Source organism: Cupressus sempervirens, chromosome 2, assembly GCF_028749045.1.
Source record: "Cupressus sempervirens isolate cs-2001-9-10 chromosome 2, ASM2874904v1, whole genome shotgun sequence".
Classification (NCBI taxonomy): Eukaryota; Viridiplantae; Streptophyta; class Pinopsida; order Cupressales; family Cupressaceae; genus Cupressus; species Cupressus sempervirens.
In genome coordinates this window covers 91,710,083-91,736,729 of record NC_143119.1, presented here as the reverse complement: position 1 = coordinate 91,736,729, position 26,647 = coordinate 91,710,083, and the positions used below count along the sequence as shown (strand labels likewise).

Below are 26,647 nucleotides of genomic sequence, written 5' to 3'. Positions count from 1 at the left end.
TTAGTTACACCTCTTCACCATTCCATGGCTTCTTTGCCGGTGAATTCCTTAGTGTTTGTAAGATTATGAGCATTCTAATATTATTGTATACACCTCTTCACCATTTCATGGCTTCTTGCCAGTGAATTCCGCGGTGTTCAGAATCCATGAGTATTTTGTTCATTGTTTTGGAGATTATAACAACATGTTTATTGATATTGATTTCAATACTCATTACAAGTACAATTCGATTTCATAATGATGTTACAAAAAACTAAAAGATCTCAATGATTCAATGAATTGCATAAGACTGTCAGCAAGGTATAAGTATGTTGGCTGCATTCAATCTGCTACTTAAAGAAGGAAGACTTATGATATTCAATTGCATGAAATGTTTCATTCACAGTTCTAGCAATTTATGTTCAGTTGCAGTCAGACCTTTACTCTAGAAAGGAATGAAAATCGAATACATATGTTTTACAATTCATACACCTAGCATTGTAAAGGCCAACTGTAGCCGGTCTTATATTCATGGAAGGAAGAAATTATATGGAAATGCAATGCATAAAAATCATGACCTGAGTTTGGCCTGAAGTCAGTCGAGATGTGGCTCCTCTCGTCCTTGGTTGGAACTCCTGTAGGTAATTCTTTTCACTTGCTAGCTTGGTCTCTTGCTGGAATAAGGAATAGATCATTGTATTACTGACTAAACAAACAGATTTAAAATGGCTAGGCTGGGAATGAGTATCACGGCTTAGAATTATTATCACAGCTTAGAAGAGAAACGTATTAGACAAGGAGAGAATGATGTTGCATGGTCGATTCACGGCTCCCTTAAAGACTTAGCCTAGACTCCTTGGCTTCTATCGGTTACCAAGATGACCATTCGAATTCAAACATTAATTCGATTTGAAAAGAAGAGAAATATAGAGGGAAAAGAAATAAGGAGTTGAAGAGTTATAAACTTTATTTTATTATTATAATACGTTCTTATATACGTTCACATAAGTATATTAATGAGGTGACATCATTAGATTATATTGTTATAATTTATTGGTGCCATTTCATTTTCATATTTATGTGTTCGTATGTAAGTGTTTATTATAATGATAAGATAAAATTTAATAAACAATCTCAAAAGGTGTGTATTATATTTTAATTTAGATTATTTTATGTTTTTATTATATTGTTTCCTTAATAGCTCATGCGGTCCCATAATGTAACCTGTAGACAAGTCTTCGTATCCTTTTCAAGGAAGTCTTAGGTCATACCTGCCAATTCTGATGACTGAACCAAATGAACATCCCATTCCAATGATCACGTTTAGCAATGCTTCCCCTCTCTTCAATCTCTTCCAGCAATCACCCATGTAAAACATTCTCGCCAAAACATTAGTTCCATAGTTTTTCAAAAAAAAAAATATTGATCATTAATTCAAATCAAACAACTTCTAATCATCTAATAACAGTTATAGGTTACTGATATTTCATCAATGTATATAAATAACTCATTTCACATGATCAGGAAAAGAAATAATTTGTTAACAGTTGATACAACGTATATAAATAACTAACTCATTTCACATGATCAAGAAAGAAAAAAAAAATCGTTAAACCGACAGTTATGATTAGATTGAAAATCAGCGAAAAATTAGGGATGTAATAGAAACTGTCAGATCCAGTCATCTTAGTCGGTTACACTGTTCGCTATTCAGATTGTTTCACATGTTTTTCAGTGTCTCATTGGATCAACCGTCCCATCACCATTAAACTTCAGTAGTTTTTCTTTCAGTCCTACCATTGTTAATTTCTTCTGAGTCTACGGTACTTGCTGTGTGTTGGTTATCAAAACCGTTGATTAGAATTCTACGAGCCTTGCCTGCTCGATGCTAGGATTTCTAATTGGTTATGGCCAACTTGACAGGATTGATCAATTCGATCTAGATCCTTTGTGCTTTTGGCAACGCAAAAGCAAGGTCTGCACACCTGATCCTGGACAACAAAGCTTGGAACCAAGATGTTTATAGAGAATAGATGTAATGCAAAGACAATTTCCTTAAATGACAACATTTTAAGGAAAACTTTTGGATTACGAATGGTGAATATTATTCTTTGAATTATGATTGCTTTAATAAGTTTGAGAACGCTGTAATAAGATTAAAAATGAATTACTAAAGCAAATAAATATTAAACCCTTAACAAAAAAGATCCGAATATTGCCAACAAATAGATAGAGAAAAATGAGCGAGTTAAGGATCGGTGCTGAAATTTAAATGGGTGATAGAGTTAATATTATAAGTTTTCACATACAACTTTATGATATTATGAATATTAAATCTATGAATAATTCAATTATCAAGACGCATCCAATTATTTTGTTTTATGCGTATTGAAACCAATCTATATTGTTTTAACTTTTAGAAGGACAAAATAGATACAAATAAGGAAACAATTCTAATATTCCACAATATTTGTATTTATCAGGTTTAAACAACAACGAATAATTTATTCCACTTATCCTAATAATAGATTATTGATAGAAAATTAAAATGATCACAAACAACGAACAATATAATAATTGTACTATAAAGCAAATAAAATTCTTAAGGATTATACTATGGAGAAGTTCGTGTTGAGGACACTCAAATGTAAATGCTCCACTCAACACAATTATATTTCACACAATATCGCAATTTGTGCTCAATATTTCAACATCCAGGGGCTTAGTTCAAATTCGATCTCTTCTAGCAAAGGAATTATAATAACTTGTATGCCTTAGGAATGCAGATAATTTTAGAATAAGTGTCAATGGTAAGTTTTTGTTTTATTTTTTATTTTTCCATCAAATACTTAGAGAGACTGAAAAGGCATCGGTTATTCAACCAAACCTTGCACCACGTCATAATACAACTAACCAATGTTTAATTCTTTTAATATAACCTGTATTATAACTGGCGGTTGTATCATTCCTTCATTAAACAATGTTTAATTAATTTGTAATAGGATTCGAATTTCAGTCGGCAGTTATATCTCTCCCTTGGCTTGTAATATTTTATGCGATTTCCTTCATTTCCCGTGAGCACCTTCTTGTAGAAAGATCATTGCATTTCTTCTACCCGCAGAGGATCACATCACAGCCATAACTGACAAACTCTATAAGCATGGGCTCCTTCAAACGTAGAAATGCTTCGAATCTGCATAACGCTAATCCATGTGAAATCCTCCCAACACGTATATGCATAATTCCTACAATGAAACAAAAGAAAACATTAGAAATGAATTGTTGGGCAATGATTGGTAAAAAATAACATTTAATGGCTTTCTTCCAGCAAAACCTGCCTGTTGGTTATCAAAATCATAGGTTAGAAACCTACGAGCCTTGCCTGCTCGATGTTGGGTATCTAACTGATTTTGGCCAACGTGACAGGATTAAATCCTCTGCGCTTTAGGTTCTGCTGGACCAAGGCCTGTTTACCTAAATCTTGGATGGCAAAACTTAATTCCAAGATAATCTGTAGCAGATTATTGCATTCAAATGAACTCCTCAATTGGCAAGCATCAAAGCAGACTTCGAATTGTGATTATTAACTTCAAAATTTATAAGAATTGTATACTGAAACAGGAAAGTTAAGACGAGTTATTCTATAAATTCAAATCTTCAAAGCAAAATGATAAAGATACGCCAGCATTGAATCCAAAATAAATGAGCAAGTTTTTGATCAGTGTTGAATTCCAATTGGGTGATAGAGTCAAATGTATATCCCTTACATACAACTTTATAGTATCTGATGATGAAGCATTTGTTAACAACTTAACCAATTTGATGCCACAAATTGCCACGCTGTAATGTATTCAGACTAGTCTATTATGATTTAACCATTATGCAGACACAATAGCTACAAACAATGGGATTGGAACTATATCCTTCACTATTTGTATTGATCAAATCTGCATAACAGTAAACAATTGAATGTACTTATCAAATTGTTAAATTAGAAACAAGCAGACAACAAAACCATAAAGGACAAGTTCTATACACTCCAACTCAAAATAAAAAAGAATTTCTTACTGATTTATTTGTTGAACACATCGTGCTGAAGACATTCAACCATCTGATGATCTATTGAGTACAATCTGATCCACAAAATGATTATCTTAATGCTCAGAAATTTACAGTATTCTTTGCCCAGTTCGTAACTTTAGCTTCTCCTTAAAAAGACAAGAAAACCAGTAATGTCTCTGCCGAATAATAATGACCAGTTTGTTCCTGTTTTTTTTTTTTACATCTCCCTTTGGTTTACATTGCACATATATATAGACTACGAAGAGTCATATTTTGAAAGGTTACGTCTCTTTGAAAAGTCATGTTTAATAACACAACTATTCAAAACTAATGACTAACTGCCCATTGTTATAAATTTTTATTAAAACACTAACATTTTACAACTGCCTGCCTGCTGATTAAATCATTAAAACTCGAATATGGACATTTCCATCCATGCCGATAAACTCCAACACTTGCTTCTGCCGCTGAGACTCGGATTGCATTCTGAATCGCCTAACTATCTACAGAGACGGCATCATTCACACATACGTGCATATATTCTGCTCACGACCCAGAACCCCTCTCATGCGACCGAAACTTTGACATTTCTCATACGCGAGGAGGCCTTCATCCTGTTTCAGATGATTTTGGTTAAACTGAAGCTGCCGGCAATTAGTTCCAATCGCGATCTTCAAACCCTAGAAAACTCGCAAGTCTTCTTGCGAATGGACCATATCCTTAATCGCGCACCTGTCACAAACATACGAAATACCGTAAGTGAACAATATCAATAGTAAGCCTATGAAAATATTTACCGAAAATCTCTGTAAAAAACATTTGGCAATTTGGTATCTATTTCATCCGAATTTCGAAGGCTCCTCTATCACCATAATCTTGTGATTGTGCTTATAACTCTGATGTCGTGCATGACTGAAAGGTCTGTACAATGCAAACAAGGTCCATTCTACAAATCTCTCTAATCATTCGCTATCTGGATGTGCAGAAAATGATAAGTGCGATACTGATTAATTGTGCCATCTGTTCACACTAATGCAAGTTTTACACTCCATCATTTTGCATCAAAGACTGCCTGAAGTATAAATTTTGGATTTCTAGACCGACAGCTAAGTATTTGATTGACCACGCTTGCAGGTTAGCAGTATTGATTGCAGAATAGGTTATTGCTATCTGATACAAACTTATAGAGGACCCATTACTGATATATTATCTCTGTTTTATGAATTCTCCATAGGTTTGTTGGTGCCTCCTTAGGCTACTGTGCATAAGGTTCATCCATTTTATTAACTTAACAATTTGCAAACACCCATTTCATTGTTCAATCTCCTCCAGTGCTTGATTGAAAATTTACAAAGACTGGATGTATGAACTGGTTGCTGGATACAACCCTTTCTGGGTGGCAGTTTATATACATATAAAGTTTCTGGTTGCCATTTCCTTACAAATGTATATACAAGAATCATAAAAACTAGAATCTATGCGTGTAAAATTCATTGCCATTTGACACAGTATATGACTGCTGCCACTCCATTGAAGGCATGTGCTGTGTGTGCAAATCCTGCTTTAAATTTGTCACTGTATGACCTTTGACGACTTCATTGTAAACATCCAGCACTATATCCATCCAATCAACATCTTAGAACAATTAGCCAATCCTGATATAATATAATCAATATGCAATTCCCCAAACATTTCTCGTATATTCACTGAAAAGACTTCCTCAGGCATCCTCTGATTCTCTGGATTGTTAATTTTGTCCTGCTGAATACATTTTTGATCTAATCCTTATTATGAATACAATGATGTCTGATATCAATAAAGCTTTAGAAGTTATACAACCATTGCTTCTTTCTCTCCAGACTTCATATTCACTCTTTAAGATTTAAAAACGGAGACTAGAATTTTGGGCTCCATCACTGCCCACACTATATTGGGTTTTGAGCATCTCAGAAATCCATATATCCTTCTATCCAAGCGGTTGATGTGTCTCCATCAAATATCTTTGTTGCCGTTTTCTATCGTATTTGTGATAAAAGGTTTTAAAGATACAACAAGGAAAAGATTAAAACATAGCAGGTGCCGCAAGAAGGTGGTGACATAAATTCTTTTCAACAGTCTTTAACAAGCACATTTCATGATATATTTCTCAAACATAGTGTTGTTCCAATGTTCCCTCAATGATCTTTCGGTCTGTGCTCAATACTATATACATTTGTTTTCACTATGATCTTCAGATGTCTTGGTACACATATTAACCTCCATTCATATCTTCTCTGCTATGATGTTTAACTTAAGCTTTCCTTTTTAAAGTTGTATATATCCTGTATAAATCCGCTCATTTTTGTTCTTTACATTATCCTAATTGAAGATATATTCCATCAATCACAAATACTGGCTAGAACAAAATCCTGGGACTTTCAGTATGCTTGTTATTCCCTTATCGGATATGATCACCACGTTATCTTCCATAGGTGATTGCTAAAGATCGAATATGTATAGAGAAGTGCTGTATGATACTTTCGCATATTCGCAGTTGTAGTGTGAAATTTTCTATTGTGATCAATCTAGAAATCAGAATCCTTTACATCCTCATAAAAACGAATTTAAACAATAAATATGTTGCTCAAGTGTTTGCCTCCAGTGGTATTACTGAACATTATATTTCAACCTTTATCAAATCAATCCTTATCAAAAAAGGATGCGATAGATATATTTAGTGTCTTTCATGTGCTTATTTTTGATCATAAAACTTTTGTATATTTTGCATAGGATGACTCACAGTAGTTACTTATATTTGTGTTGCAAGTGTATTGTAGATAGGAGTGCATGATCCCCATTGTTTTCTGATATATTGGATTTCACCCATGGCCAACAACATCGTGGTGCAGGGCTCTTGAAACAATAGTATGGACTGCTTATACCCTGTCATGGTTAATTCAATGATGGCTAGCCTTTGCTCTTTAAATAAACACCTTCAACATGCTGATATTTCACATTCTCTATTTTATTTGTGTCATTAATGTTACATTCAAATTTCAAATCTAACACAAATGGAATTTATTTTTTGGGCTCCATCAGTGACTCTTGCTAGGGACATAGGCCCCTTAAGGGCATAATGAGAACCTTAGCTGTCTCTGGAGGAGCAGACCTGCCAAAACATAAGGAGTAATCAGTTCATGAAATAATACAGATAAAAAATCTACAAAAAAAAAACGGAATACAATAAAGAAAGCAAAAAGAACTCCCTTTTTATGCTCATTGAAAGAATGGCTTAAGGTATTGTCCATGTTTTGAAAAATCTTGCATGCGACCGTCTGTATCTTGCAAAAAATAAGAGTGCTCCCAAGCCTTTTCAAAGATGATAAATGGTCCTATCCATAAAGCCTTGAACTTACCATGCTTCCCTTTGTCTTGATCTTTTGCGTTTCATTTTAGGACCCAATCACCTACTTTGAAAGATCGGTTTAGAGTTTTCTTGTCATGAAGAAATTTAACTTGTTGCTGTTTATTAATATTCTGTTCCTGCGCAAGTCTCCTTACTTCATCCAACTCAATTAATGCGTTTAATCTATTTTCCATGAAGTTGATATCCTCTATTTGTTCCTTAGTAACAAATTTGTAAACAGGTAGTAAATTACTTACGAGAAGCTTTGCTTCTTTGCCATAAACTAGGTTAAAAGGAGAGAAACCAAACTTTTTCACTGTGATTCTATTTGCCCACAATGCTAAATTCAGCTTTGAATCCCAAGCGTGCTTGTTATTATCTAGCATCCTTCTGATAATCTTCAAGATATTTTTGTTACTAGACTCAGCTTGTCCATTGCCTTGGGGATGATATGGAGATGAGTATGACATAGTTATGCCATATTTCCTACAAAAATCAGCAAACTCATTATATCTATAACACATACCATTATCTGCTATGATCTTTTTAGGGACTCCGAATCTAGTTAGTACATTATCAGTAAGAAAATTACTACTTGACTTGTAGACTGTCGAGTGGGTATAGCCTCTACCCACTTGGTAAAGTAATTAGTCGCCACTAGAAACCAACTATGTCCTCTGCTCGATTTATCACTAATTTCTCCAATAAAATCAATTCCCCACATTTGGAAAGACTCTTTTGCTTGTAATGTTCTTAAGGGAAGGGCACCATCATATTCTAACTTACCAGAGATTTTTTGACAACCTTTCCACCTTCGCACATAAGAATGACAATCTTTAAAAAGCTGGGGCCAGTAGTAACTTGCTCACAATATTTTATGCACTGTGGTCCTAGCTGAAAAATGACCGCCGCACACCCCCTCATGCATCTCTCTAAGAATAACTACAGATTGAGCAATATCCAAACAGAAAAAGTAAAATTCCATCTTGATTTTTCCAATATAGATCTCCCTAAATTAAGACATATTTAGTGGCCTGTAATTTAGTAGTTCTTTTTTGATTGTCACTCAGATTATCTCTACATTTCGTATGCTGTAAATAGTAAACTATATCAGTAGACCAAGGACATCTCTCAATACTAACTTTAGTACGACTGTCAGTAATCTGATTGACCTGTACAACCTCCAAGTTTGATTCTGCCATAAGTTTAGCCAATCCCTGCCCTTTGGCTAATTTTGTGATTTGAAACTCTATATTAAATTCTTGGATTTGATTTATCCAACGACATCCTCTTTTGGTAGTTTTAGATTGTCTAAATATATCCTTAATGGCAGCATTAGGTACATAAGCAATGACTTCAGCTCCGACTAAATAGGGTCGAAAAGATTTAACTGCATTAACAAGAGCATAAGCCTGCTTTTCATTTATATCGTAATTAAGTTCAACAGCGTGTAAACTCTTACTAAAGAATGCAATCGGCTGCTCATGTACTTCATCGTTCTTTTTGCAACATAACGACAGCTATAATATGATAAGAAGCAAATGAGAATATTTGAAAAGGTTTTTTAAAGTCAGGGAATTTAAGAACTGGAGCTTCCTTTATTGCTTTCTTTATCTTAGCAAATGCTCCTATAGCTTCATTATCCCATGTTATCTTTGCTCATTTTTTAAGCATTTTAGTGATAGGTTTAATAATCTTGGCGAAATTAGAAACAAATATTCTCACAAAGTTAATTTTCCCAAAGAATGATTGGATACCCTTAGTTGTTTTAGGCATCTAGATGTTATCAGTGACTGCTACCCTTTCTGGATCTATCCTCACCCCTTAGAAACAATATGCTCTAATAATTTCCCTTTAGTGACTCCAAAATGACATTTTTTAGGGTTTAAAGAAATTCCGAATTCAAGAGCTCTTATGAAAATTTTCTCCAAATGCTTACAATGATCTTCCGCTCTTTTAGAATAGGGAGTGAGGTCATCCTGATAAACTACCATAATTAAGTCAATTAGTCCATCAAAGGTGACATCCCTTGCCCTTTGAAAAGTGGTTCCCACATTTGTTAACTCGAAAGGCATCCTAGCATATATGTAAGTACCCCAAGGAGTTGTGAAAGCAGTCATATACTGTTCGGACTCTTTAACCTTAACTTGATTATAACCCAAAAATCCGTCCATCATTGATAATAATTCATTACCGGTTACCATCTGAAGTAAGATTTCCATATTAGGTAACACAATTGCATTTTAGGGAAGATATGTTCAAATTTTTTAAATTTGTACATAATCGAATATCGCCGTTCTTTTTTCTGACTGGTCCTAAATTTGAAACCCTAATGATCCCAACATCTCTCAGCTTAATTAGTTCATCTTTCATCTTTGGGGATAGAGTTGGATTGATTGGGCATTGTCTCTGCCTAAAAGGCTTAGCATTGGGTTTTAATGGTATTTCATGTTGAAACAAGTCTTCCCTATAAGCTTTAAGTTCATCATACTCCAAGCAAAAACATGTCTGTACTTCCTTAACAAAGAGATCAACTCAGCCCTTATTTTGGATGATAATTTCTTTCCTATATAAACATTTTTTGGAGAGTTTTCACTTCCTAAGTTTATTTCCTCAATATCGTTTTAGATCTTAGTGGACCTGCTAGGTTTTGCACTTTCTCTTTCATCAAAGATTCTTTCTAAGGCTACTAGACCCTTAGGTATTTTGTTTGTTTTTAATTGAACTATTTCTTTTCCAAATGACATTTCCTTGCCATCCTCTTCTTCCACGCATCTGTTCCAATCAATGAACCAATTTTCATAATCCTCCTCACAAGTTAAAAACCTAATAATATCTTTGTCATCTTCAAAGACTTGCCAGTTTTGTACGTTCTTTGGTACTGAAGGTCTATTTTCCATTTCTACTTGAATAACCTCATCAAGTGGAAGATCAATTTGTCTAATAGCAAGGTTAGCCATTATATCAGCCAAGTAGTTGGCTGACCTATCAATCCATTTTATAAAAAAAGCATTAAAAAATTCTAACAAATCCCATACATAATTACGATATTGTTTTAATCTTGGCCTCCTAGTTGAAAACTTATGCCTAATTTGGGAAACAATCAAATCTGAGTCCCCTAAAACAGTGAGTAATTTAATCTCATAAATCTTAGCAATATCAAGACCAAATAATCAAAGCCTCATATTCAGCAATTTTGTTAGTACACTCAAAATTTAATAGAAAAGAAAATTTAATTTTTTTTACCTGATGGTGAAATAAATATAACACCGGCCCCATTTCCTTCCTTACTAGAAGCATCGTCAAAGAACATTTGCCAAATGTTATTACAATCTTCTTTTGCATGTATTGAAATTGGATTAATAACTTCAAAAGTAGGTTTAGTTATACTTACCTGGAAATTATCCATGTCAAAATGGCAAAAGTTGACTTCAGGATTCAAAATGTAATCCTCAACCCAGTAATATGACTGGGGTTCCCTCTCAATTCTGATTTCTTTGCCCCCTGCTAGTATAGTAGCATAAGACAAATCTAGCTATACATGACCACCAACCAAATTCGACTATAGTCTTGATAACAACATGCCATAACTCGCACTATTGTGCTTGACTAGCCATTTGGTTAGCTTAAGAGATTGATTACATTTTTTTTTGCTTAGCTTGAGCTTGATTACCAGAGTTTTTGGATGTTTCTACTTGCTGCTGATTTTTTGCAAATATACCAGCTAGATTACCTTGATCAACAGTGTTGTCTTTATTTCTTCTTTGATATGTGTGTTTAGCATGTTCTACAGCTGCAATAGTGTAAGCTTTCCTTTCTTCTGCTATCAACTTCCATAAAATAGGTATATCTTTCTCATTTGAAAGCATCTGTTGGATACAACGTTGATGATTAAAGCTCTTGTAGTGATAATCGGAATTTTGGTCTTTGTCTGTAGAATCATCCTCATCTCTACCCCTTAATGGTTCTGATGATATGGTGTTACCCACAGGTTTTCCTTCACCTTCCTGGTCTTCGTCTTTAAAAACAAATTGTGCAACAATGCAATATTTAGGATCATGGGGAAGCCTACATACATCACACCATGGTCCATCTTCAACAATATTGATTTTCTTTAAAGGATCAGGGGTGTCTTTAACATAATTCGGTCTTTCTGGTTTCCCATCCTTCCAATTGTATTGTAAGGCATGTCCTGAAGTCTCACTCTATCATTTCTGTGGAATGATGGCCTTTAATTTCCATTTTGTTTAACCTTCATATCTTTGAGCATGTCCATGATCTCTTTTAATTCATCCTTCTTAGGGTTTTTAAGATTATATAATTTTGGGTCATCCCCTTTGTTGATTCTGTCGCCTACTTTCCTATCATTTTCAATTGTCATAGCAACTTTGAAAACTTATGGCAGTGAAGAGGGTCTTTGAGATCTTATCTCATAATGAGTTTTACTATCAAATGCACTTAAGTAAAAATCAATCAGAAACAAATCCACCCGTCTAGTCTCTCTAGGGATTCTATTTAAAACTTTGTTAAATCTTTTATTAAATTCTGACACTGATCCATTTGTAATCTTTTTAATACTTGTCAATTCATGTGATGCAAAAGAGTGTCATTATGATCACCAAATTGCTTAATAAATTGATCAGCAAAATCACACCATCCAGAAATGGATACATCCGACAAATTTTTATACCATTCAGCGGCATCCTCAGTTAATGATTGTACAAAAAGTTTCATTAATAAATCCTCATGATCCTCCTCAAAATCTTTGATTACATTTTTCAAATTAATCACATGCCGCTCAGTAGATTCTATCCCATTTCCTGAAAACTTTGGAATAGTATTCCTTAAATCATTAGATATTGGATTTGAATATCCTCCAATCCCTTCAAAATCAAGCCGCCTATATCTCTCAATTGTCATTGGCTACCTTATTTATTGATTCGTAGTGCCCTGATTTTGCACCATATAACCTTGGGTGTTTTGATTGTTATTATTTTGATTCATACCATAAGGTTGTTTGGTGTTTCCACTGCTTTGCAGAACTCCTCTCGTATGTTGTCTAGCATTCCAAGCCCGTTGGTTATTGTTGAAATGCCTATTAAAATTGTTATTTTGATTATTATCCTTTTTGTCCTCATATAACAGATTAACATGGCTAGTGGCGAATTGTGTTTCTAGATTCTTTCTATGAGGTGGATTATACTTTGATGATATATTTACTTCATTTTGCATTTGATCTGACCTTTCTTCTCTCCACCTATCTGACTTATCTTCATTAAAAGTTTTTCTAAGTGGGGAAGCAATAAGATCCTTTGATATCCCTAATTTTTCAAGGATCTAATTTGGCTGCATTTTTAATGTTTTTACTAATATTGCACCACTGCTATTTGTTGTTTCAACCATTTTCTTTATAATCATATCCCATTGCATTATCTGTTCATGCTTTTCGTCATCCTCAATACGAGTTATCTTGCAATCCGACTCTTCATCTACCCTAGGAATGTGAAAAAATGGATACAATTTTCTTCCTGCTTTTCAGGACTATTATGACTTGATTCTCTCATTTTAGTTTATTTGTTGGTCCTTTCTTGAAATTTTTTGTGTCCTGTGTAAAACATTTTTGACTTTTGATTTTTGCATTTCTTATTTCTTGGTTTTTTCTCAAAAGTTAGTTGCTCAAGCCTTTTAGGTTGGGGATTCACTGATCTTCTTCCCCACATACACCTCAAAAGCAAACAAATGCTCTTCAATAAAATATATTAATGAAACATAATAGAGTCGCCTTTTTCTTTTAAAAAAGAAAGAAAGAAATGTCTAGGTGTTTACCCAACAGAGTTAATGCCAATAATAACTAGAACTTGAAAAATGTTTCTTTCACAAAATCGTGTTTTAAATGAATCTCTACACCAGTATGATGGAGTAAGTATGCAAAGTTTACTTGTAAGTTCCCCAACAGAGTTGCCAATCTTTTGGTTATCGAAACTATTGATTAGAATCTTATGAGCCTTGCCTGCTCGATGCTGGGAATTCTAATTGGTTATGGCCAACTTGATAGGATCGATCAATTCGATCTAGATCCTTTGCGCTTTTGGCTCTGCAAAACCAAGGCCTGCACACTTGATCGTGGACAACAAAATTTGGATCCAAGACGTTTATAGCGAATAGATGTAATGCAAAGACAATTTCCTTAAATGGCAAGATTTTAAGAAAAACTTCTGGATTACGAATGGTGAATATTATTCTTCGAATTATGATTGCTTTAATAAGTTTGAGAACGCTGTAATAAGATTAAAAATGAATTACTAAAACAAATAAATATTAAACCCTTAACAGAAAAGATCCGAATATTGCCAACAAATAGATAGAGAAAAATGAGCGAGTTAAGAATCAGTGCTGAAATTTAAATGGGCGATAGAGTCAATATTATAAGTTTTCACATACAACTTTATGATATTATGAATATTAAATCTATGAATAATTCAATTATCAAGATGCGTCCAATTATTTTGTTTTATGCATATTCAAACCAGTCTATAATGTTTTAACCTTTAGAAGAACAAAATAGATACAAATAAGTAAACAATTATAATATTCCACAATATTAGTATTTATTAGGTTTAAACAGCAATGAATAATTTAATCCACTTATCCCAATAATAGATTATTGATAGAAAATTAAAATGATCACAAAGGACAAACAATATAATAATTGTACTCTAAAACAAATAAAATTCTTACTGATTATACTGTGGAGAAGTTTGTGTTGAGGACACTCAAATGTAAATGTTCCACTCAACAAAATTATATTTCACACAATATCGCAATGTATGCTCAATATTTCAACATCCAGGAGCTTAGTTCAAATTTGATCTCTTCCAGCAAAGGAATTATAATAACTTGTATGCTTTAGGAATGCAGAAAATTTTAGAATAAGTGTCAATGGTAAGTTTTTTTTTTTTTTGATTTTTCCATTAGATACTGGTAGAGATTGAAAAGGCATCGGTTATTCAACCAAACCTTGCACCTCTTTATAATACAACTAACCAATGTTTAATTCTTTTAATATGACCTGTATTATAATTGGCGGTTTTATAATTCCTTCATTAAACAATGTTTAATTAATTTGTAATATATTTCAAATTTTAGCCGGCAGTTATATCTCTCCCCTGCCTTGTAATATTTGATGTGATTTCCTTCATTTCTCGTGAGCGTGTTCCTGTAGAAAGATTTTCGCATTTCTTCTACTTGCAGAGGATCACATCACAGCCAGAACTGACAAACTCTATAAGCGTGGGCTCCTTCAAACATAGAAATGCTTTGAATTTGCATAATGCTAATTCATGTGAAATCCTCCCAACACGCATATCCATAACTCCTGCAATGAAACAAAAGAAAACATTAGAAATGAACTGCTGGACAATGATTGGTAAAAAATAACATTTAATGGCTCTCTTCCAGCAAAACCCGCCCACACTGTATTGGGTTCTAAGCATCTCGGAAATCCATATATCCTTCTAGTTCTATCTAAGTGGTTGTTGCATTTTCATCAAATATCTGTGCTACCGTTTTGTGCCGTATTTATGATAAAAGGTTTTGAAGATACAACAAGGCAAAGATTAAAACATAGCAAGTGCCGCAAGAAGGTGGTGACATAAATTCTTCTCAATAGTCTTTAAGAAGCATAGTTCATGATATATTTCTCGAACACAGTGTTGTTCCAATGTTCCCTCAATGATCTTTCGATCTGTGCTCAATACTATATACATTTGTTTTCACTATGATCTTCAAACATCTTGGTACACATATGAACCTCCAGTCATATCTTCTCTGCTATGATTTTTAACTTCAGCTTTCCTTATTAAAGTTGTATATATCCTGTATAAATCCGCTCATCTTTGTTCTTTACATTATCCTAATTGAAGATATATTCCATCAATCACAAATACTGGCTAGAACAAAATCCTGGGACTTTCAGTATGCTTGTTATTCCCTTATCGGATATGATCATCATGTTATCTTCCACAGGTGATTGCTAAAGATCGAGTATGTACAGAGAAGTGTTGTATGATACTTTTGCATATTCGCAGTTGTAGTGTGAAATTTTCTATTGTGATCAATCTAGAAATCAGAATCCTTTACATCCTCATAAAAACGAATTTGAACAATATATATGTTGCTCAAGTGTTTGCCTCCAGTGGTATTACTGAACATTATATTTCAACCTTTATCAAATCAATCCTTATCAAAAAAGGATGCGACAGATATATTTAATGTCTTTCATGTGCTTATTTTTGATCATCAAACTTTTGTATATTTTGCATAGGATGACTCACAATAGTTACTTAGTTATATCTGTGTTGCAAGTGTATTGTAGATAGGAGTGCACGATCCCCATTGTTTTCATATATTTTGATTTTCACCCATGGCCAACAACATTGTGGTGCAAGGCTCTTGAAACAATAGTATGGACTACTTATACCCTGTCATGGTCAGTTCAATGATGGCTAGCCTTTGCTCTTTAAATAAACACCTTCAGCATGCTGATATTTCACATTCTCTATTTCATTTGTGCCATTAATGTTACATTCAAATTTCAAATCTAACAGAAATGGAATTTAATTTTTCGGGCTCCATCACTGTGTACCCGCGTTGTTCCGAGTATTTGCGCTGTTCTGAGTACCCATACTATTCTGCACAACCGTGCTACTTCGGACAACCGCCCTACTTTGGACAACCGCATTACTCGGTGTGAAGGGATCTTCTTCAAGCGAAGTTGTTCGACTCTCTACCTGTATCCATTCGTCAGGTGTCTCCGGAACAAAGAGTTCACCCCATGCTTGTGCTCCTTCAGCACTTTGAGTTGTGTGGATACATTCTCTTCTGTTCGGGTTCTCTACCCTTGGCGTATATAAGTTAAGGAATTCCTCCCTTGTATCTTCCACCAAATTCAATCTTTGCCGCATTTCTTCGAGCAATTCCTTGGCACTCCTTGGTTTGCTAGGTGAATGCACTCCCTCGTCAGTGCTCCTTCACCCCCTCGGTGTCTGTCGATAAGCTGCTGAAACTTTTTGTCTACGCTTCACCTGTTGTGCTAATATTAATGCTTCATGTGTTGTGTGTATACCATCCTTGTCTTTTATTTTATTCCTATCTTTATTGAGCAGATTTGGCATTAATCTTCATAACACCTCTTGTATACCAGGTTTGACTAGCAACGATGTCAAATGTTTACCGTACAGGGTAAACGCATACTTATTGCATTAAGGTATTAGAATGTAACACAAAACAGGATACTTTATTCATATAAGCAATATGCAACAATTACAAGGATAATGATATCAAATAGTCCATCCGGACGATGTATAATATACTTTCCCGAAGGGGTGACTTAACCGTCATGCGCCCTTTCGGATACAACTCTACCCGTCGGCTACAATACTTTTTACTGACAACTATCTGCCAACAAAATTATGTCACAAGCCTACAATACTTCTGATTTTGGCTTGCAGACATTTCATCAAACAATTTTCTTGCAATCTATTATGAAGAAGTCCTGACTGGAATCACTTAGACTAGTTGTAGCTGAAATTATAAATCATATTTCATCTCAAATTCATACAATCATTCATAGATTATTAAGGTATTTTGACAAACAGTTGGCTCTCTTTCTATAGAACTAAAAACAACTGAAATAAACAATTCAGTCTGCTGTTTCGGATATCAGAATTTAAAATGTATGAGTGCATATTTTTCTAACCTCCAAAATGACACCATATAGACTTGCAATTTCAAGATCACTATGAGATGGGAAAGAGAGGGCTTTCTTAATAAAAAATCTCTCTTCGAAAGTGATGTCTTGATCTAGGGGCAAGTACTTTTGCTTTCTTTTGCTCTCAAATATATTCCAAGACTCTTGATGTTGGGTTAGGTGCATCCTTCTTGCTTGTGTAGATTTGATGCCCTTGCCAAGAATCAACACAAATGGGCTTTCACCAAACATCATGAGCTTGTATATTTCAGTGTTTCACACCACATCAACAACAAATTCAAACACATGAGCCACCATCTAGAGCCTGCTTTATCATGTCAGCATACTTCACAAGGGCAAACTTGTTAGAAATAGAGAATACTAGGGGGGGAGGGTGAATCAATATTCCAACACTTTTCGCCCAACTATATATTTCAACACTTAACCGGATGCATGCATAAGTGAATAAACTGAAAAGTAAAGCACAGGATGATTTGTTTTCAAGGGAACCCTGGCCAAGGGAAAACCTCGATGGGGATGGTACCTACAACAATGCACTAATTTGAAAGTTCTCGGTTAGGAGAATTGAGCTTGTTAGGAGTCTATTACATACATTTAGTACATGAGTCCTTGCGAGAGTAGACCTTGTTAGAGGTCTCAACCCTGTTAGTAGTTGTAATACACAAGAGTTCACTGCTTTTGCAATGATATATAATCTATACAATGAGTTATAGATACTATAACAAAACTAACTGTATTGATATCTTCAATATCCAATTAGTCCTTTGTGTATCTCGCATTTGATTATGCCCATGCAACAACTGTTTGCAAGACCATCAAAACATTGCTATACTAACATACATGAAGCTTGCATATCATTTGCATAACATAACCATAGTACGCATCATCAAAATATCCTTATTATATCCCTATTTGATAATTCTATCTAGTTGGCCTTGATGATGAAATGTGTAAACACTTATCCAATTTTTTTACCAAAACTTGCTAATTGAGGGGTAACATCTAGGATGTCTTCTCTACATTGCCAAGTAATTGAATCGACAAGGCAATTCAATTCGTCCATCCAGAATATATGCTAACTATCATATTAACTTTGGCGAACATAGTTAACTCATATATAGACTCTATGCTATTAGTATCCAAAATTGTGGCCAATGATCATAACCCAACTAACTTCGTTGATGAAAACAATACCTCTCTTGACAGTTTTCCTCGATCATACTTAGGCAGTTTTCATCTTAAATCAAAACCAAAACTATACTTTGATCCATGTGACCTTACCTTCTGATAGTGTTTCCATAAATGACAACATCCATACATTCATATCTGTCCACTTGTCAATAGAACTTTGGTATGTTTCAAAGTGGAGTTGGTGCATAGAGTTAGAACTTGCTACCTTTGTAATCGCTATAGTAACAAGTTGGGAAAATTATATATTCCAACAAAAGAGACTAGTGTTTATGTCATTTGCTCTTGTCGTTTGTAACAGATGCCAGTCGGTGCGTTATCTATCTATCTATATTCTTGAGTGAGGCTCAAGCAAGTGATGAAACGACAAAGAACTGATTTATTAACTCTCTCTCTCTCTCTATCTCTCTCTCTCTCTCTCTATATATATATATATATATATATGTGCTTGATAGTCAATGTCGATAGTTGGTATTATATGCTATTTTCTATTGTTGTTGGCAAGTATTGGCAAAGGTTTTTAATTAATTGGGATTTTCATTATTTATCTTGGCTTTAATATTTTAAAAGTTTGATGGTATTCTAATGTTTTGTTCAAGTCATTTTACATTTTTTTTTTGATAAGCAAGAGGCCGAAGCCATATATTAAATATAAAAAGAGTACAACCCAACTCATGAGGTATTGAAAGCACGGAGTTGGGTGATGGTCCCTCAGTTTAGCCTAAATTTTAAAAAAGATAACCTTTATTCCACATCCAATGGTTGTAATTTTCCATATTCTCCAAAGAGATCCGCTCGTGTATTAAATTACCTGAAACAACACAAAAACACTAACCAAAATAGACAACTCCATATTTCTTTGTTAGGGGTTAGAAAAACTTAAATAAAGATACAATTGAAAAGATAAAAGCATGAAACTGTAAGAGGTCATCAGCTAGAGATTGAAGAGAAGAAACTCATAAGTCTTAAAGGAGCATTTAAACAAAAAAGCAAGACATCGAATCGAATAAACATCAACAGACCCAGACCTGATTAATATCATCACATAATACCATCTTAAATACTAATAGAAATTAATCAGATCGATATATCTAAAAATCCGACTAGACAAAGAGTAAGAAAGGCAAGAAGCTTGAAAGAGGGGAGAGAGGGGGAATCAATCCGCCTACATTTGAACATGTGATGGTGGATCCTCCACCTCCAAGACTTCATCCACCGCCATTGGGATAAAAGACAAAAACTAAAGATATCTCTCATTTCATACTTAAAAGACAACTTGTACGTACCAACTAAATCAAGCCTTGCAACTAATAATTAATAAGGAGGATGAGTCAATTATTAAACATTCAATGCTAGAAAGGCATTAATCCCAATATTTGCTAACTCATCTGCTCGCTTATTACCTTCCCGATAGATATGATTGAAAATAATTGTGTCAAAATATTTGCAAAGTTCTAAAGCTATAGCCAATTTAGTATCTATTCGCCAATTAGGTAGGGAACCTTTTCTAAGGGCATTAATTATAATGGTGGAATCCCCCTCAACTTCTAAAAGTTTAACATTTAAGGATTTACACAACCAAAGGCTCTCCACTAGATCAGAAATCTCTGCCCAGTTGTTAGTAGGTTCACCTATGTATTTGGCCAAGTTAGCTACTTGAATCCCTTGATCATTGTGAATGCAACACCCTATGCCCCTTGATCATTTTGAATGCAACAGCCTATGCCTGCTTGACCCAGATTTCCTTTGGAGGCTCCATTGAAATTGAGCTTGGACCAACCATCCTTCGTAGCTTGCGAAACACATTCTAATCTCTTTAATTTACCTATAGTCCCTCCATCACCCAGAAAGGGAGGAATTTTCAGATCAATCCATCTACCTCTCATCCTTTCATCCCAAAAAGTCATCGTAGTGTGTTTTGCGAGAGAATTAAGCAATGTGTTATTAGTTAATTCAATGATAGAGACTTCAATCTTTTTCTTTAGTTGGTCAACATGCATCTACTTATCTTGGAAGATTTTACGATTCCTCTCCTTCCATAGTTCCCATAAAATTATGGAAGGAGACGTAATCCAAAGGCTATTATATATACTATCTGTTCTCAGCAGAGGTCAATAAGTCAACATACTCCTGATTGAATTTGGAAAAGCCAACATGATTCCCAATTGTGGACATAGCCAATGCCAACATGAGCTTGAGTAAGGGCAATTAAGAAAGAGGTGGTCTGCAGTTTCCTCATCAGACTCACATAATGGGCATTTGCTAGGCTCCTAAATCCCAAACTTCTTAAGCCTTTATGCTATAAGGGCCCTTTGATGAAAGATAATCCAAGCAAAATCCGGCCTTGGGAAGGCAAAACTTATCCCAACACAGACGAAGAGGGAAAGGAGATGGAGAGAAACCTTGAAGAGATTCAAGATACAAATAGCCCATTTTTGAGTTGTACTCTCCATTTTTGCTCTAATCCCATATGAGAATGTCCTCCCCTCCCTTAAAGGAGATCACTTTGGATCTTAGGATTGACTGAAGAAGAATTTTCTCTTCTAAGGGAATGTCTTCATCATCAAGATCTCTCCACTTCCAATGCAGTCCATCTTCTCCAAAAATCACAATGTCCTTCGCCTTTGTTCCCCATCTTTCTACCAAATAAGATTTTCCTTTTAGAAGGGAAGGATAACAAACAAGGGGCTTATAGCCACCCCAAGAGTCTTCCCCAAAAAAAGCCTCCTTACCATCCCCTAGATTCCATGAGAGCTTATTCCAAAAAATATTTCTACATTTCAAGAGGAAATTTTAGAATCTTAAGCCTTTGGGAGGGTTTGTTAAGTTTATAGCTTCAATAGGATTGATTCGATCATGAGATACATTGTTGATGGTAAATCATAATTTAGACAAATATTATTATATATATAATGTATAATAAATAAATAATATATAATATATATAGTTATTTATATTATTGTTTATATATTATTATTATCTAATGATGATTAAACATAGAGACATGTCTCTTCATGAGACATCTCTCCTCTTCTCATATTTATCTTCAAATATGCATTTAGAACACACCGATTACAATGACAGTATTATTACATTTGCAGAAAATGATCCTAGATAATTCAACATGGTATTAGAGCGACGCTGCAAGTGTAAAAAATGGATTAGTAAGAAAGTTTGAGAAAGAAATACAAGAAGCGACTATATGGAAAAGACAGTTTTATCTCAGTCAAGAGTTAACAAACCGATCAACGATCATGAGAAAGGTGCTATGCCAATGAGGAATGCAAAGCAGACATTTACTACAAAACATCTATTGGACCAGAAAGTCAATATTATAGTTGTTATTGATTTAACCCTCTTCCATATTGCGGATGCTCATCTCTTTTATCTATTCTGCCATTTTATATGATGGAGATATGGACAAAGGTAGGAATGAATGGAATAAGAATGGGAATATATTTAGGCAGATAAACGACTGATAATTGCAATAGGATAATTGAGCGAGGATTTGGCACAAGGAGCACCAAAATCCAACTTGTGTAGACGCATGGTGTCTTGGTTTGATCCATCGATAACAAAGAAATTTTAGTTCACCTGCTTGGAGTTGTTATAAATTATCTTGAAAATATGTTGAATTTGGATCTTGGTTATGTGTTTGGCTTTCAAATTTATATTTGAGGCTTTGGCATTTGATTGTGGTACGACATTTGTGGTCAGAGATATCTAGGTCATCATTTGAAAGACTTTTGAGATATTTTGGGTGTCTAGCAATATTCTGTAGAGATTTTCTTGGACAGGGATGACAAGTACACTCGGAAATAAGGAGTGACTTCATTAGAAAATTTCATAAATGAAAAATCATTTGATACATATATTACTGGAGATTTCATGCTAAGCTCCATATTAGGAAATAGAGATAGACTTTGGACATTGATCTGGGAAAAATCGTGAAGATGCATATAACACAAGCTAATCAGCATATAACATATTCTTCACAGCAGATACAAACACAAGCACCAAAGAAAATAGAATCACTCTCCTCCACATCGACTAGCACAGAAGGAAGATATAGATATATGATGAATCCATTCAACCACTGGTCACCGTGGCCTACTGGCACAACAGATGGCACCAAGGTGAAGATTACGGTAAGAATCAAATAGGAAGGAACACATCCACCATCAAAGGAGTATTGAACGAATTTATAAGAAATCCATTGAATCGAATAAGGCATCAACAGATAAGAGTTAATACCAATTGGTGGAATTACTGTGGAGAAAGAAAGAATGATTACAAACGTTCACTATAGTCATAGAAAGACATCAACACATGAGAATATAATGAGCCGAACAAATGGGCATCACCCAGAATCATTGGTAACACATTTATTAACCAGTTTGTATCGCACAAACAAGATTGCAGTCATCCTAGCTTGGACCAATTCCAATCGCTTGTGTTAGTGAAGGCATTCAGAATCACCATAGATGACATTATTCAATATATAGAAATGCGTAGTGGTTGTATCATTTTTTTGGAATATTGAGGCACATCATACTCCCAAAATATGTTAACTCAGAATGAAGCAAAAATGCTAGGGAGTATGTTGGATGTCAGGAAGTCCAGTGGCATTGATATTTTCTTTATAATTATATAAGTTCTGGTTTGAAAATGATATGACCAGTGGAGCTTATGTTCACCAGTAGGTGATATAATTATAAATAAAATAAAAATAATATGATGAAAATATGGCCAGAAAAGAGCCAAGAGAGGGCAATAGCTATACGTGTTACAGGTTGCATAGAAATCTAGCAGTACTTAATATGACAGGCTGTAAAAGATCCAAAAGCTGCACAAGGAGTGTTGGATGATTAAGAACAATATGCAATCATTCCCTTGTTGAAGAGCAATATTTTATCGCACATGGAATAGTGTGTCAACACCTATATTAGTGAATTAATTCCATAGTTTAGCTGCATGAAATTTAGCCATTCATTTACCAGATATATGCCGATATAGTCTTACAATGTTAGGTAGTTTGGTGCAGAGACATCAATATTTACAAGGTTCATAAGTAGATTGACTTCAAGATCCGGATTATGGGAATCCTAAATTATGATATTGCTATCAGGATTTAACTGTGATATTTTTGAGTCAAACTCATTGACCCATGTTTCATGAGTAGTGATTCAACATGAATCCATCTCTCATGAGAATAAATGGAACACTTAGCACTCATTGGATCTAGGTGATGCTCGCAGGGGTGAAGCACCGGGACTTCCCGGGAGGTCACCCATCTCAGTACTACTCCAGCCTGAGCGCGCTTAACTACAGAGTTTCCTCCATGGTTAAACCCAAAGCTTGCAACCCCATTTGCAAAACCTTCACCAAGTGTTGTGCCTTATGAACCATTCATTAGAAAGCCCCTTATCAATCCTAAATTAATCAATTATATAAATTTATCAAAGGAGACATATATATTATCTACAATGAAAGTGAGGTATTAAGGCAATGGTCTTCTATAGACTGTCGAATATACAGATGGTTTGGGCATTCACCAGAGCATTTCATTTCATGGGCTGGCAGGAAATAACACAAACTCAAGGGATATCAATGAGATCATTCAACCATATATATTTGAATAATGAATTTGTAAAGGCACATCAAATGTCTTGAACAATACAGTTGAAGCTAAAATGCATGGAGAAGTAGAAGGGGAATTCTATAAGAAATTTTGCTCCAATTCTTGGTGTTCTTGTAAATGGTAGAAACAAAGACTTAGAGGTCCTACACATAAATCACATGATCTCTCTGATCATCGTTTCCACTTCTCTAAAAGCCAAGTCTTGTAGTGAAACAGATAAAGTCTTTGCGTAGTTTGAGTTTTCTGCAGATGGGCTGCTCACTGTTTCCTCCATCAATAAATTTGTGATCATTAGTTTTAAATCAATTCGGGTCTTGAAAGTGACTAAAAAATCTATAAAATGGAATGAGTGAGAATTTCACATTGTGGTGGGGAATAATAACCGATGTTGCATTTGCATTTTAATCATCCTTTGATTTTATACACATGGATCTTCATTTGAGCAACTTGTATGAAGGATGCTCATGTGCAGATAAGTGTTCTTATCTTTTACATTTACTTATTGTAGTCTCTCTCTTATTTGTAATTCTACACATACTATAAGAGTTATTTGCCTTGATCTTTTTCTTTGTGTCTGGGGATGTTCTTGTAAAAAAAGAAGGCTGGATAAGGTGAGACTCTTGAAGAAAATATCCACGATGATTGAAATTATGAGTATCCTTCTATATTAAGAGGGAGTCTAACACTTCTGCAAAGGCAATGTACGAGTTGAGAAGATTGATATTCAGAGGGAGTCTAGGAATACATGTGTGTGACTGCATGATTTTGATGTGCCCACTCCTGTGTACATCATGAGGAAGTAATGACTTATCACTAGAAAGTTGGAAGATCGATATTAGATCCAAAGGGAGTCCGATAGGCATCCTTGGGTGAAGAGAGCCTCTAAGGGAGTAACTACATGACCTGACTTCTCAGGATCATTGTTCAAAGGGAGAATTTTGAAATGTAATCCCTTGTTAATGCTATCTTCTCTATGAGGGAGAAGTTGTAATTGAAATTCCTTGTAATGCATTCTTCTCTATGAAAGAGAAGTTGAGGTGAAAGGCTTTGTTCCACTCTCTGACTTGGTTCATGGTGGTTACTATTTTGCATATGTGGATTATGTCATGAAAGGTGATGATCTTTTAATGATATATATATTTGGAGGGTTGCTATTTTAAGTTGACAATCTTATCAATAGCTTGACCTGTTATCATGATAGACTACATTAAGTTGCTGTCCTGGAGTGTCGGTAGTAATGATAACGAAGATATCATGATCAAACTACATTAACTTGCTGTCCTAGAGTGCTAGAGATCATGATACTTGTCATGATAGATTTCATGACATGTTGATGACTAGTTGTCTGATCGACTTTATTAAGTTGTTGTCCCAGAGTGTCGGAAATCAGATAACTCATATCCTACTAGGATATAACATAATCTTTTGGTAGGCATCAAGGATTTGATGCCAGTGCACATACCAAAAGAATATAAGTATGATGAATATCATATGATTGATATTTCTTGTTGAAACATACTTCGGATTATATTGAAAAAAATAACATCTAAGTTGATGGATATGTTGATTTCCTTAAATATGTCATTCTAGGAATATCATATTGACATGATATCTCTTCATATACTTGACAACATAATGTGTTCTATAACAATCCTCCCTAGCTAAGAGGGAGTGTCAAGTTTGTAGCTTCAGTAGGATTGATTTGATCATGAGATACATTGTTGATGGTAAATCATCATTTAGACAAATATTCCTATATATATATATATATGATATATTATATTATATATATAGTTATTCATATTATTGTTAATATATTATTATTATCTAATGATGATTAACCATTGAGACATGTCTCTTCCTCTCATATGTATAAGTCTTCAAATATGCATTTGGAACACACCAGTTACAATGGCAATGTTATTACATTTGCAGAAGACGATCCTAGATAATTCAATAGGGTTGACCTCCCTAATGATATTGACTGGATTGGGGGATGAAAGGTATTTGTGGGAAAGAATTCTAACCCATTTGAGGTTGGGAACCTAACCATCCTCCATAGTAACCTTGCTCCTAAGGCTATTCCTTGAAGTCTGATATTTTTGATACTAGCTCCACCTAGACTTTTAGACCTACATATTTGGTCCTAGGAAAGAAAGGAAAACTTATGCTGATCTGCATTACCCTACCAAAAAAAGGTTCTAAGAAGACCTTCAATTTCAAACAATTTGCTATTTGGGAGATCCATACATGAAAGCTGGTAAATAGGCTACGCTAACAAAACAACAGAAACAATAGTCTGTCTACCTGCTAAGGAAAGCCACTTACCTTTCCATCCAACCATTTTAACTTTCAATTTTTCTACTAGGGGATCCTATAGTTTAGAGACATTGTGACCCAAATTGAGAGGGACCCAAGTACTGTAAGCCAAAATACCTTTGTTAAAGTTTAAAATGGCACAAACTTGTGCTTCCGAATTGGAGGAAGTGTTGAAGAAAAAGATCTCAGATTTATATTTATTAATCTCCTGACCTGATGCCTTGGTATAGTTACCCAGAATATCCTTACAGGCATAGGCCTTTGTACCTGATCCTTCTCCAAATAACATTGTATCATCTACAAA

The 26,647-nt window shown here is 34.6% G+C and overlaps 1 protein-coding gene across 6 annotated transcripts in view; it reads left to right on the top strand.

Moving 5' to 3' along the window:
- Window positions 1-26,647, top strand: part of LOC149571182 (E3 ubiquitin-protein ligase At3g02290-like) — a 99,594-nt gene that overhangs the window by 53,512 nt on the left and 19,435 nt on the right. The window contains exon 5 of one of the 6 annotated variants that reach the window (XM_089812749.1): window positions 6,858-6,967. The exons of the other annotated variants lie outside the window; for them this stretch is intronic. Within the exon in view, the coding sequence (XP_089668875.1) occupies window positions 6,858-6,938 (81 nt within the window). The 3' untranslated portion in view covers window positions 6,939-6,967. Of the gene's footprint in view, window positions 1-6,857; window positions 6,968-26,647 lie in introns of those variants that run through there. 6 annotated transcript variants of the gene reach the window in all.